Raw genomic sequence first — 14,930 nt, 5'->3', positions numbered from 1 at the left:
CAGACAATCTCATCACACATATTACAGATTTTATGAGCAGTATGGCTTCTTGAATGAGGTTAGAAAAATGGGGCATTACTTTCAGGGTGGCATCCAGACTTTTAAAACTGCTTTCCAAGAATGTTGTATCAGAGGATTTTTTAAAAAGTTGTGAATTATTTACCATGGGCATTTGCAACTATGCAATGATGGTCACTAGTCTATTCCAATCACATTTGAAGTTTGTTTTAGTTTTGCTATGTAGCCTACATTAGGCTTTGGAATTTATATGCAGATAACAGATAAGTTTCAAATCCTATAAGTTCAACTCAAAATGTTTTCCATATTTCCTGACACTAAAAATGTAATAATTGATTTTTATTTTAGTTCATATAAAAGTACATCTTGTAATAAAAATTTTGTTTGGAAACTGGTTCATTTGCACCATGAATTTTTTTGGAAACATAATTTCTGCTTTGTACACGTTTCAGTTAATACTAACACTTTACCATTTTTAACATTAGTTTTTACAAGTTGTAACCACTGATATCAAAATATAAATCCACAAAGTATTACATTTTTATGAATTTTGAAGTTTGTGCAAAGATGTATTAAACAAATTCCACTTGTTATTTTGTCTTTAAGCTTAATTTGAAGGGTTTTTCTTGATTTGTGTTGCTAGGAGAAAATTTTCTTATAGATAAAATTGGCTCATATATAAGCAAACCAAAATGTCAGGTAAAATTCTGTTTGAGCACATTTGTCTAACCTCTTTCTTGGTTTTCCTGTTGCATTTCACTATGATTTTTCTCCACAACAGTCTGCTTTTGTGTAACCTTCCAGCAGTTCTGATTTGGGATTTAGAAGGACAGCAAGCTGTCATTTACTTACACTCTTTTCCTTCTCATTTATTCTTTCCTACTTTTATTTTGAGGATACATGGACCAAGTTTCAAATTTGTGTTTTAAAGTAAAAGATTATATATGTGTCAGTGAGGTCAAGAAAAGTGCAAATCTGAATCCTTGCTGCTCAGATGTAGAAGATGCACAGGAGGAACCCTCCATGGACAAGGACACTGGTACTTTGGGCTCTAGCCATATCCATTTTTTAAATACCACCAATATATAACAAAAATATAATTTATCTCATTGATCTGTAGTTCTTTTCAAATCACACTGAACGTCTAGCTGTATTTTCATGTTGGTTTAATGTTGTATGAATGAAGCCTAAAAGGGATGATAGTGTTTATTTTTTAATTTATTTGGTACTGTCAAACACCTTTTCAGAATGAGAAAATGCTGCATATGCATTTTGGAATTGTTACTATGTGAAAGATACTACAAATTCAGCAAGAAGGGAAATTTGTGCTTCCCCGTTGAACATTAAATTATTTTACTTTGCATTTTATAAAAGTACAAATTAAAACTGAGCCATTGAACTGCAATAAATCAACAATAGTGTCTCATTTCAAGAACTTTTTTGTATTGTACATAGATTTGTTCAATAAAACATTGTCCTTGTTGATAATGCAAGTGTTCAGTTTTATGTAGTATACTGATTTCAAGAATTCAGCTTATTTAAATGAAAATTTTATGCTTCATAAAAGAGTGGAATATTTTTAGTTAATGTTATCACATTCTGGGTTATTTAAATTTTTAAAAACATGATAGAAAATGATGCACGTGAGCTTTTTATTTATTTATTTTATTTATTTTTGGTAAGAGTTGATAGAGGGAACTAAAAAGGTGCCTCAGAGGTTTATAGAGTGCTTCCTGCTCTTCTAAAGGACTTGGATTCAGTTCCCAGCACCCACAACTGCCTAACTCTAGGTCTTAGGGGATTTAATACTCTCTTCTAGCCTGGACACCAGGCACACATGGTATGCAGACACACACACACACACACACACACACACACACACACACACACACACACTTAAAATGATGGTTACTGAAGTCATTTTAGGTAAAGGGCTGAAGGCTCTGCAGACTTGGGGCAAAAGAAGTATCAGAGCTCATGAGATGCCAGGCAGTGCATCTGTCAACATTTGTGCCTTCAAAGATGAAGTGCATCCTGGAACTTAAATGAGTCACTGCGGTATCATGATAAGTTCTGGCTGGGACACATCTTATTTCCTGCCATGCTCAAGATTTTCATCCTATTATTCATTTTTAGCAGGGTGTGTTTCTGCAGTGGAAGCATGTTTGCCACACTTGCTCTGGTTTTATTGCCAATATTATAAAAAAAAATCACTAAAGTTATTATTTGTATCCAAAAGTGATCTTGGGCATGTGGGCTCCTCTTTGGTTCAGTAGCAGGGAAAAGACAAAACCAACCCCTGCACTATTAGCTATAACTTAAACACTTAAAAATGTGATGTATAAGTAGGAAGAAAAATTTTAAGGCAATGAAGTAGCAGTGAAAGAGAGTGAATGGATGAGTTAGGGCGATTTGCATACATTACAAACAACAGTTTGACATGGCACTCAAGCATTTTAGCAGGGAGTTACATTTTCTGACTGAGGGACATGATCTTGGACTAAATGATCCACTTTCAAAACAATGCATCTATTAAGATATTTAGGCAATTTGTTGCTTTGGTAACTTTCCATTTTTTTCTCTTCTGCAAATGGAACATTTTTGGGGGGAAATAGTACTAAGATCACTTACAAGATAATCGAATTAAGTTGCTTTCATAGTTCTTATGTCTGTTTGGTGTAGCTACTATATCTGACACTAGTAAGTATATAAACATGGTTTATTCAGCTCATAGTTGGGGGTTAGAAAGCCAAAAATGCATACTTCCAAACCTGACCGTGTCATGGCATGGTTAGAAAAACCGGCAGTCTGCAGAAGAGTTATGTGCCGAGAAGCAGCAGGAGTGAGGAGGAGCCATGCTATTCTATAACAAGCTCACAGGAGCCAACATGCGGCCAAGGATGACTAATCATCTAATAGTTTCTTAATGTTCTTCATACCTCATTATGGACTAAGCTCCCAGCACATGAATGTATGCAAGTGCTCAAATCAAATATGCTATATCCACGTGGTATAAATCTGGATTAATGAAGAACCAGTGGTTTACAAGGACACAAGTTCAGATTATATATCAAGATCTTCATCTCATTGAAGAGTGCTATACACCCAAGAGAAATGGCTTCTGGTTTTCTGTATCTGTGGCCATTATGTGTCACTTCTAATTGTTATAACACCTCCAGGGTTAATGTGAGCCCTAAGAGTCAGAAGGATTGCCCAGTTTTGAATAATCAAGATTTTCCATTCTGCCATGCAGTTTCTCCTACAAACATGGAGACATGTCCAAACAGACAACCTTACCTGAGAGTCCGTGATCTCAGGGACAGAATGAAGTCTGTCTGACACACTTAGTTGGCACTTCATTACTTTTTAGTAATGCTTTTTTGTTTGTTTGTTTTTGAGACAAGGTTTCTCTTTGTAACAGCCCTGGCTGCCTTAGACCCACTTTGTAGACCAGGCTGGCCTCTGGCTTCACCTTGTCCAAACCTGCCTGCCTCTGCCTCCTGAGTGCTGGGATTAAACGCGTGTGCCACCACAGCTGGCTCCTAGTAATGATACTTAAAGGTATGATCTCAGCAGCAGTACAATCAGCATCACATGGAAACTTGGTAAATATTAGGTTAAAGAATTTTATACATATTGTAGGGGTTCCTGTAAGCTCTACTGCTGGCAGAGAAAGAACCACAACAGACAAGAAGGAAACTTGGTTCCTCAGAACTTAACCGGGATGGTTCAAACTTCTGGAGCCTGACACCAGGCAGTGGTTTATTTTAGACATATTTAAGTACAGTATAATTTTGGGGGAAAGTTTCCTGGTAACAATTATCTCAACCCCATGTGCATAGTAAAGCTTAAGGCATGAATTTATTGAAATTTTTTTTTTTGCAGAAGTACATATGGCATCTACCTTAAAGATGGGTTCTATAGCTTAATTGACTAGGGAATGGTCTCTGACAGAGATAGTGTGGAGCTCACTGGACTATTAATTTAAGTACATGTGATATCTCCCCTAAGGGTGGGTTCTATTAGTTAAAAAACAAAGCAGAAGATAAAGATCTAGGGGTGGGGTATAAACATTCTGGGAGATTTGAGTGAGACCTAGCCTTACAGTTAGCAAATGTCACCAGGCTATTAACATCTACTTTCAGCCTGTGTGTAGAAAACAGGTACTTTGAAGAGATAAGCCTGGGTGATTAACATTACCGGTTTCCCTAGTGCTTGTCTGTGAGCTCGAATCCTCTACATCTATCACAAATCTTGGGTGATTCTTACACAAGTTAAGATTTGAAAGTAGATAATAAACAACATATTACTCCCCTATATGGTAACCTCCCACCCTTAAATTCAGAGCTTTCTCAGAAACACTCCCATTGGTTGGCACTTAATGACTTAAGTGAGTCATTAAGATAGTAAGAACTGAAGCCTGAGAATTTATTTACTTTTCAAAAAAAAAAAAAAAAAAGTATACTTTGGTGTCTCCTCACAATGTAAATATCTTTCACCTCTTAGAGAAAGTATTCAGAGTTTATTAGCAACAATCCAAAGGGTACATAGGCAAGTTATTAACGCAGAAACCCCAAACTAGCCAATGTGTAGAGTAAGAAACTGCAGAATACTCAGGCCTAAAAGACACATGCACAGCTGGCACAATGGCGCAGGCCTGTAATCCCAGCACTCAGGGAGGCAGAGGCAGGTGCATCTCTGAAGCTAGCCTGGTCTACAAAGCAAGCCCAGCATAGCCAAGGCTACACAGAGAAAAGCACATACACAAGGGAGGGAAGGGAGGAGGGAGAGAGAGGAGAGAACGAGAGCGCTCTGCCTTGGGCTCAGGGATCATTCAGAAGAGGATATGGAAAGAGTATAAGGGCTAGAAGAAATAGAAGATGACAAGAGAACTGGTTTTGTGGACACACAGCAGGGCAGCAGCACAAGACTTGTGGAAGCCCAAGCCACCAAATCTTAACATGGGCAGGGAAGTTGGGCGCCCAGTCCTGCTGCTCTAGCTTAGGAGCAGCAATTGTTAGCCCTTGGAGAGGGAAAGTTAAGTTCTCGTTAAGGGTTTAGTCAGCCTCTGGTAAGTTGACCACACTCCAGTTGAAGGCTGTAACTCCAAGAATATTTGGCAGCACAAATTGGTCTTGGCGGGTTTTAAAAATAAAAGGATACAAGGTTGAGTGGGTGGGGTAGTGGGAGTGGATCTTGGAAAAGGATGGGGAAAGGAGTAAATGTGATCAAAACATAAGGAATGCTCAGAGAATTTATAATTTATTTAGGTTATAAATTATTTCTTTTGTTTTTTCCAGAGTTTCTCTGTGTAGCCTTGGCTATCCAAAGCTCACTTTGTACACAAGGCTGGCCTCGAACTCAGTACTGAGGCTGAAACTTGCTTGTTATGCTTTTGCCAGATTTGTTATCATGTCTAGTCTCCAGCCTTATAGTCACGTTGAAAATTCTACCTGCCTTCATATTGCTATCTTGTCACAATTAATTCAGCACCTTCTCTCTGCTTCAGCCTTCCCTCTGATTTATTCTTTTGTACATATCATCACTTGCACCAGAAAAGTCTGAGCTAGTCTCTTACTGCTCATTAAAATCTACTTTATCCAGTGTTCCTTTTTCTCAGGAAATGGCAACTCTGGTAGTCCAAACCAAAGCCTGAACTCATCCAAGATCTTCCACTCTTTTTCCAGTCATCATTTTCTGTCACACAGTCTATTATAGAAGCCTCTCCATTGGGCTCTCTTTCATCTTCATTCCTTTAGTGTTCCCTTCATATCACTATTGAAAAGTAATTTCTTTTGAAACAAGTTTGATCATTTCATCCCTCTGTTTAACACTCCAGTGGTCTCACAAGTTATTTAAAAAATATATCTATCTACTATGTGCTAGGCATTGTAAAGGTAATAAAACAAAGAGTGCTTGCCTCACGAAGCTCACCCTGCAATGGGATAGAAATGAATTGAGAACAATAAACGGCCTAATATACATACTAAATTAAATTATATAAACACTTTGGAGACAAATGAAGTGGGCAGGAAGCATAGGCAAAGTGATGACGTGACCTTGCAGGAAAGGACTCCCTAGCAGAATATTTTCCTACTGAATAAGCATTAGAAAAAATGAGTATCAGCAGCTGAGATGTCTGAAGGGAAGACTGTCTCAAGTACAATAGCAAGAACAAAGGCTTTGGAGCAGAGATCTGCAATACAAGTCCGAGCTAGCAATCATAAAGGAACCCTTGTGACTTCAAAATGGGTTTAGAAATTAAAAAGAATTGAAGCCAAGGTTCAAACATAAACGACGCACATGCACAGAATGGCCTACAAATCTCTCGATCTCTTTGCACGATCTGATTCCGTAGCCTCTGATCCAATTCAGCAGCCAAGAGCCACAAGTAGATATTAAAACTTTATTCAATGCCAAAAAGAGACTTGATACCCTATGAGCATATACAGGGGAAGGAGGTCCCCCTCAGTCACAGTCATAGGGGAGGGGAGTAAGGGGAAAATGGGAGGGAGGGAGGAATGGGAGGATACAAGGGATGGGATAACAATTAAGATGTAATATGAATAAATTAATAGAATATATTAAAATTTTATTCAGGTTCAAGTAAAATTTGTAATTAAGTTCTTCAGTTTTACTACCAATAGTGCAAGATCTCAAAGGTGGTGTGAAGAGTGTTTAGTGTAGGGTAATAGAAAAAAATTTTCATCGTCTCAGAAACCCCCTTGGACAGGGTTCCAGTCAGTGGCTCGCCTGGAGATGAGTCCTTCTCAGGGAGCATTGGCTAGCCTGGAGGTGTTCCCTCCTGCATCAGTGAGAAGAGGTGCGCTATTCTGTAGAAATGCAGGGATTGTGTTAAGCAGCCTGCAGCGTAGAACTCAATGTCCACATCAATAAACTATCCTGCCCCCAAATCTTAGTAATTTCCTATTTAGAAAAAAACTCTAGCCGAGCGTGGTGGTGCACGCCTTTAATCCCAGCACTCGGGAGGCAGAGGCAGGCGGATCGCTGTGAGTTCGAGGCCAGCCTGGTCTACAAAGTGAGTCCAGTATGGCCAAGGCTACACAGAGAAACCCTGTCTCGAAAAACCAAAAAGAAAAAAGAAAAAAACTCTAACCAAAACCCAGTTTCTCTTACATATGCTCTCAACACAAATTACTTCTACCCAAGGGGTGTGTGGGTGGGTGTATTTTTCCCACATCAACCGAACTATTACTGTATTCAAATCTAAATCAGGTCCTTGCGTGGCATCGCGCCCCTTCATCTGCATATTAGATGCAATTCTGAAACTCCAGGTTGTTTCACTTGTTCTAATGACCAACCAACTGCAAATGAGGTTCCACTACCACATTCTTGGGCTCAATCTAAAGTTATCTAGAGGGCTGTCAAGCGTGGGATCACGGATCAGCAAGTTGTTAGTTCTTTTTAAACATTTTCTCAGTATAGTGTTTTTCAGTTTGTGTTGCTGAAGAATATTAAGGTACCGGCTCACCTAACTCAGAAGTGACTAGAGGACCACAAACATTCAAACGTTCCCGGGCCCCAGGAGAGGCGGAGCATCTCTCCCTGCCAGACCCGCGGTACCACAGGAGCTCGCTTGCGCGCTCCACTTCCGTCTCCTCCGGCTCACACCCGCCCGCGCATGCGCTGAACTTTAAGTGGCACTATCGGATGAGGCCGTGTTGGTGAACTAAAAGATTCATTTCTAGCCAGTCCTCGAATGGTAGGTGAATGTTCACGACGCTTCTTTTAAGCGCGATCTGTGGAACTCAACTCTAAGACAGGCCGGAACCAGAAGTCGGGAACACAGCGTTTCCTTTCTTCCTTTCTGAACGAGCACTTCCGCCCAGGGGGCGGGAACATCTGAGACTTCCGGCACTAGCTACTGGAAAGGCACTTCCGGTTTCTGTTGCCAAGGCGCCGTCCGGCCCGCGGGCCGTGAGGGCGACTTTAGTGGCGTCGTCCTCTGCCCCCCTTCCCCGGGGGCGAGATGTCGGGGCTCAGCCACTTAGAGACGGAGGGCTGCCGTAGCCTGCTCGAGCTGCTGGATAACGATGAGATCATGGCCCTGTGCGACACTGTCACCAACCGCCTGGTGCATCCTGTGGACCGCCAAGGTAGGTACCCACAGGGCTGCTGTCTCTCGCCGAGGGGTCCGAAGGGGAGAGGAGGCTCCGCTCAGGCGTGAGCCCGGGAGGCGGCCGCTCCGGTCTCGGGAGTTGGGGGGCGGGGCTGGTGGGGCGGACAGGGCTACAGGCCGGGTAAAACTTTGGCCGGATTACGAGATCAGGCATTTTTCATGATTTCCAAGAGCCCCCGACCTCCGACAGCCTCCGCCCAACTCTCCCCTCCCTCCCGTTGTGTTTCAGTTTTAAGTTTCAGCCATCTGAGGAGTCAGCTGCTGCTCTGGCTGTTTCCTTTCAGCTTGAAGGGAACAGAAACACCTTTTGTGGGTCTCATAGGTAAACACTGTATGCAAGAAAGAAACAAGCAGAAGGCTGATGGCGTTAGTCCATGTATTCCATGTATATCAAGGAATGCTCAGTCTCTTTGTCCTACATATAAAAGTTGAGGCGGCAGGACCACACTTTCTTTTAAGTTCTAAAAATTGTATATAAGACACAAAGGATATAAGTACGTTGAATTATAAATCATTTAAAAATGTCCTTACTGATCCTTACTAAATACATTAGGGAAACGTATGTTGCTGTAAAGAAAGGGATAGAAATGACAAAACAAAAATACCCCCCCAACAAACAAACAAACAAACCAGTCGAATGTAGTAACTACCCCGAAATTAATGGGAAAAGAGGATAGCGGCCGTTAAGGAGCTTTGAAATAGGGGCTTTAAAGATCCTGCGTGTCCATGGGATAAGATCTGAGGAAGGTATGTGTGATGAGGGCAGTTTTTAAAAATTGCCATTTCGTCATATATCACAAAGATATTTGGTCCGTGTTGTCAGCACAATTTTCAGATTTAAATGCAACTCCTTGATTCTGCCACTTACAACTTCGATTATCTGTAGAGTCAGGAGTTTGACAACGTTCCTTGACATCTCAAGGTTTATGGATTTTAGATATTTGGGGCATAGAAATAACTTTTTTTTCCGGGTAAGTTTTGTTGTTGTTGTTTGTTTTTTGTTTTGTTTTGTTTTGTTTTGTTTTGTTTTTTGGCTGTGTTGCCCTGGCTGTCCTGGACTCACTTTGTAGATCAGCCTGGCCTCAAACTCAGAAATATGCCTATTGTTTTTAAAATTACAAGTGTTATCAGTAGGCCCGGCTAGCAATCAATCAAGACACAGACACTTGTTATATTTTAAGCTAGCCTTAATTAACCTGGAGCAGGGCAGATCTCAATCCTCTAAACTACTTTCCATAGTAGGGCCTCAGGCCTGGGATCCCTGTCTCAATCCCATGCCATCTGTTTTAAATAATTTTTATCAAGCTACCTCCCATCCATAATCCCAAATACTTGTTAATGTTCTTCATCTGGGCTGGATTCTCCATCCACACCGCCGGCCATGTGCTTCTCCTCCAGCTAACCCATGGCGACCTTCCTCTCTTTGCTTCCGCTCTCTCCCTTTTCCTCTTGGCAGTCCTTTTTCTTTCCAGAATTCCTCTCACTCCTAGCCCCACCTGTCTTCTTTGCCCTGCCCAGGTGGGATGGCTATTTATTAAGCAAAAAGTAGGTCAGACAGCAAGCTGTACTTAGCATCAAAATACAGCAGACTACCCCCCAACATATACCTTCCTCTGCCTCCCCAGTGCTGGGACTGAAGGCATGCTACCACTGCCTGCAAGGTAAAGAAAGTTTAAAGTATAAAGGATTAAAAAAGGAGACAAATGGCTCTGCTGCAGTGGTGGCACACGTCTTTAACTCCAGCGCTCATAAGGCAGAGGCAGGCAGGATCTCTGTGAGTTGGAGGCCAGCCTGATTTACAGAGTTGAGTCCTGGACAGCCAGGGAAACACAGAGAAACCTTGTCTCAGAAAAACAAACAAACAAAACAAAAGAGGTGGGTAGGTGGGGTGGGGAACTAAATGGATAAGCCACTTCTTGATTTTCAAAGCCATAGCCATCTTAATGCAAACAAGAGCTTAAATACATTTCAGTAGAATTTTTCTGACACAGGGCAAATTTACAAATGCCTCCTGATTGTCTATTAATTTTTGTTATTTTTTTTATAGATGCTATCCATGCAATATTAGTGTATAGCCAAAATGTAGAAGAACTTCTGAGGCGCAAAAAAGTCCACCGAGAAGTCATATTTAAGTATTTGGCAATACAAGGGGTGGTTGTACCTCCAACTACTGAAAAACACAATCTTATTCAGTATGCAAAAGGTTACTGGGAAAAACAGACACAGAAACTGAAGGAGCCAGCGGAGCCAGGTACAAAGACAGAAGAGATCCAGCTCTTCCAACAGGTACCTTAGATTTGTGCTGACATTCTGCATCCTTGTTGTATCTGAAACTGCAAAAATCCTGGATCTGAGGGTTCATGGTTCATAGCACTTGTGTTTTCACTTTTTATCTCCTTGACATACTTGAAGACCATGAACGAATACTTCAGACTTGGTGAAGTGTATGTAATATATTGGGTTGGGAGTGGGGGTCAGGGAGTACCCTCTTTCCAAAAATGAGAATTACTGTATGTTTAGAAAGTAGACTATAAGATTAATTTCATTTTACTTTAAAAGAAAGCTACTGTACATTTCTTTTCTCATTTTGTAAAACTGCCTTTATTAGCCATGTAAATTTTTTGTTTAAGAAATTTTTTAAAATTTCATTTAAGAAATTAAAAGAAAAAGATTTCGGGGCTGGAGAGATGGCTCAGAGGCTAAGAGCACTGTCTCTTCTTCCAGAGGTCCTGAGTTCAATTCTCTGCAACCACATGGTAGCTCACAACCATCTGTAATGAGATCTGGTGCCCTCTCCTGGCGTACAGGTGTACATGCAGGCGGAGCACTGCATACATAATAAATAAATATTTTTTTAAAAGGAAAGAAAAAGATTTCCATTTTTCTTCAGTTAATCCTTGCAGCATGCAAGTACACTCATGCATACATTTGTGTGTGTGTGTGTCTTAGTCTTAGATATTGAGTGCTTTATGTTCCTTGACATAATTTTGGATAGTTACTGTGCTTTTATATTAGGACAGAATGTTTTAAGGTCTTGTGTTCTTAATATACTGAAAAGAAAAAATGTTCTTCAGTCTTTTGAAGATGGAGAAAGTATGCTTATATATCACATACTGTGCTAAATGCATTGATAGCAGGCGCTTCGTATAGTATAGAGTAAGATAAAGCATCTTATTTATTTATTTATTTGGGGGGTGTTGAGATAGGGTTTCTCTGTGTAAGAGCCCTGGTTGTCCTGGAATTCTCTTTGTAGACCAGGCTAGCCTTGAACTCGCAGAGATCCATCTGCCTCTGCCTCCCAAGTGCTGGGATTAAAGGCATGTGCCACCAGACCTGGCATAACATCTTATTCTTGATGGAGTATTCTGTCCTGGAATACATAGATGCATGAGGTCTAGTTTATAGGGTATGCTTTTATACTAATATTCCCTTTCATTTAAAGAATTAATAATCCCAGTCATAGAAAATTACCCATTTCAGTCCCTTTTTGAAGTATCTATTTAAAGAAGTTAGTAATTAAAAAAAACTCTGACAAACCTCTCTTGGCTAAAAAAAAAACAAAAACAAAAAAACTGGTCATCTGCTTGAGTAGATTCCATGAGTGACAGGAGCTTAAATACTTTTCAATAGAATTTATGATGATGTTAGAAAAATGTACAAATTCCTCGTGCGTTTTATTAATTATTGCAGCTTCCTATTTTCATCATCTTTATTGAGATTTAGTTTACAGTCAATAAAGGCTCCATTTGAAGCAGTTGTGGTAAAGCTTTGAGAGACATGTATAATTACGGGAAAATTATGCACAAACCAGTATCATTGACTCTTCATGCTGATACTTATATTTTAAGGAACTTTGTTCATTTTTTTTTTTGAGCTTCCTTTATCTAAGATCACACTCTTCAGTATTGCATATAACATTGCTGTATTGCTGTTTTATCATTGGTTTTGAAGAGACAGACTATCAGAATACGTGGCCTGTAACCTCAGCACATAGGAGACAAGAGGCTTGATGAATGCAAGCTCCAAGTCAATTTTCAATGCAGAGTAAGAGTCTCCTAGAAAACCCAGAAGGTCTAGGGGACATATCAGCTTGACCCCAAACACAGTACAGAAAAAGGAATGAGAGGGGTGGGGCAGGGAAGGGTGAATGACAGAATGCTGGGGCTGGCCTTGGACTTCCGTGCCCGGCCAGCCCTCCACCTCCCTCATCCTTAGCGGTGTGCCACTGAACCCAGCAGTGGCCTTGTTAAATTTTACATATCTAAAATTTAAATGTAAAAGGTTTTTTTCTTTTTGAAAGAGGTTTTACTTGGCATGCTGTGTTTCAGATCCCTTTGCTCTAAACAGGACATTAGCACTTATTTAGGAAACAGGTTATATAGAAACTTAGATGTGAGTGGTAAATCTTTATTTTACTTTCTGTTTGCTTTAACCAGCAGGCAAAAGAAGAAAAAGAAGCTGAAAAGGTTGATTTTCGTCGCTTAGGAGAAGAATTCTGTCACTGGTTCTTTGAACTTCTTAATTCTCAGAACCCATTTCTGGGACCACCTCAAGATGAGTGGGGCCCACAGCACTTCTGGCATGATGTCAAGCTTAGGTTTTATTACAGCACCTCAGAGCAAAACGTGACAGACTACCATGGAGCAGACATTGTGAGCCTTCGCTTACTGTCATTAGTGAAAGAGGAATTTCTTTTTCTCAGTCCCAACCTCGATTCTCAAGGATTAAAATGTGCGTCCTCTCCTCATGGATTGGTTATGGTTGGAGTTGCAGGGACTGTCCACCGAGGAAATACTTGTTTGGGCATATTTGAACAAACTTTTGGACTTATCCGTAGCCCTTTTGTGGAAAATACTTGGAAAATCAAGTTTATCAACCTCAGAATTGTTGGCGGAAGTTCCCTTACTCCTGGCCCATCGTTGAAACCAGCGATTACGTTTGAACAGAGTGATCTGGAGGCCTTTTATAATGTAATCACTATGTGTAATAGCCCTGAGGTACGACCTAATGTAAGGCAGACATTGGATAGTGGAGACCAGGGTTTAGGTAGTGCAGATGAGGTATTGTTGAACAAAAAGGAACTGAATTTGCCTAACCCTCTAAAGCACTGAGCTCTATCTATCCGGTCAGGTTAAAGTAGCTACAGAAGCAACACTGATCATCTCTAAGCAATTGCAGATGTGAGGACTGACATATTTTAGCTGAAATACCTTTTGGACTACAGACTAATGTGAATACTTGCCTAATTCTACCTGAGTTACAGCAAATGTTCTGAGAACTTATTGTGGTCCACCAAATAAATCCCACTTGAGATGTTGTAAATAACTGTGTGCCTTAGAAACCTTAGGTAATATTTTCATTTTATTTAGTGAATAGCCTGCTAATCTCTACATTTCTAAGTGGCAGAGATTAATGGTATTCATTGCTTATTAGTGTGTTCTCTCCCCCCCTCCCCTCAGACTAGAACTCAGTGATCGCCTGTCTCTGCCTCCTAAGTGCTGAGAATAAAGGTGTGTGCCACCATGCCTGGCTCTTATTAGTATTTTACAAGTGCACCTTGCTAAAGTGTTACCATTTAAAACAAAACAAAACAAAACCAGCCGGGTGTGGTGGTGTTGTACACCTTTAATCACAGCACTTGGGATGCAGAGGCAGGCGGATCTCTGAGTTCCAGGACAGCCAAGGAAGGCTACACAGAGAAACCCTGTCTTAACCCCTACCCCCCTCAAACAAACAAACAAACAAACAAAAAAAAAACAACAAAACCCCCCAACATTTTATAGATGTTTTGTATAAACTCAAAAGTCTTATATAAAGTACAAGTCACGGACTTCTCCAAAAGTCCAGTAATTTAGCCTCGAAAAAAACCATACTGCCTTTTAAAAGCTTCTTTTTCAAGTTATCTGTTCTAGTTCAAGCAAATATCTCGAAGTCTGCTACTTTTCTGAACTGTTTTGAGCAGTAAATGCTGTTCTCAACCCAGAATGCTTAGGTTGGGCCAACAGTTCACAGAATGTTTACTGTAACACCCTACAGATGAAAAGTATGCTTTGAGATTTTAAACGTGTGCACAATTACCAACAAATTACTGTTGATCTTGACAGAGGTTGGCACTCCTCAAAATGAAAACAAAGCCCGTTTAGAACTTAAACCATGAGTATGCAAATACACACATATATATAGCCTAACATAAAGTCTTTTCACCTCTATGTTACTAGATTTGAGAACCAAATTGATTTGACAGATTATTCAGCTGCCTTAACATCTCATCATCTGGTAACTATTTGCTGATCTGGTCGGAATTTCAAATTTTAAATTACTATTTGGAAAAAGTTCTGGAAAATGTGATGGTGTTAAATGTTAAATTTTTGCATTTGACTCTGATAGTCTAGGGAGATTGATTGTGGTTATTGGAAGTAAGAGGCACACATGCACCACCACAGCCCCTTTTGTTTAGTGGCGTGCCTCTGTGAAGAGGACAGATCAGCATTTCTTTTTGTCTGTAGGAATAGCAGGCTGCTTAGATTCAGCCCACAGTTCCTAAACAGATTTTCCTGTTATTTATATTGTTAACAAAATTAGGTAGAAAGGAACAACAGTGTGCAAAACAATTTTCATGTTTATAAGTCAAGATAGCCAGACCACACCCTTACCCATGCTCTACTTCTATGGCTTGACTTTATGCTTTTGTTGTTGTTGTTATTGTTTGAGACAAGGTTTCTCTCTGTAGCTCTGCCTGGCTGGGAACTTGCTCTGTGGAACAGGCTAGCCT

General features: G+C 40.3%; 1 protein-coding gene across 2 annotated transcripts; it reads left to right on the top strand.

The window, feature by feature from the left end:
* The first annotated feature begins 7,898 nt into the window (after nt 1–7,898).
* C8H3orf38 (chromosome 8 C3orf38 homolog) lies at nt 7,899–13,594 on the top strand. Of its 2 annotated transcripts, none has more exons than XM_051150118.1 (3): nt 7,899–8,135; nt 10,206–10,444; nt 12,598–13,594. In XM_051150118.1, the coding sequence occupies exons 1-3, from the start codon at nt 8,009–8,011 to the stop codon at nt 13,267–13,269; spliced, it is 1,038 nt and encodes a 345-aa protein (XP_051006075.1). In that variant the 5' UTR covers nt 7,899–8,008; the 3' UTR covers nt 13,270–13,594. The 2 variants fall into 2 exon arrangements, with proteins under 2 accessions (XP_051006075.1, XP_051006074.1); XM_051150117.1 differs by having other exon boundaries at nt 7,900–8,135; nt 12,595–13,592.
* The last annotated feature ends 1,336 nt before the right edge of the window (nt 13,595–14,930 follow it).

Source organism: Acomys russatus, chromosome 8, assembly GCF_903995435.1.
Source record: "Acomys russatus chromosome 8, mAcoRus1.1, whole genome shotgun sequence".
Taxonomy (NCBI): domain Eukaryota; kingdom Metazoa; phylum Chordata; class Mammalia; order Rodentia; family Muridae; genus Acomys; species Acomys russatus.
Note: the sequence above shows the minus strand (reverse complement) of the source record. Positions and strands in the feature narration are given on the sequence as shown.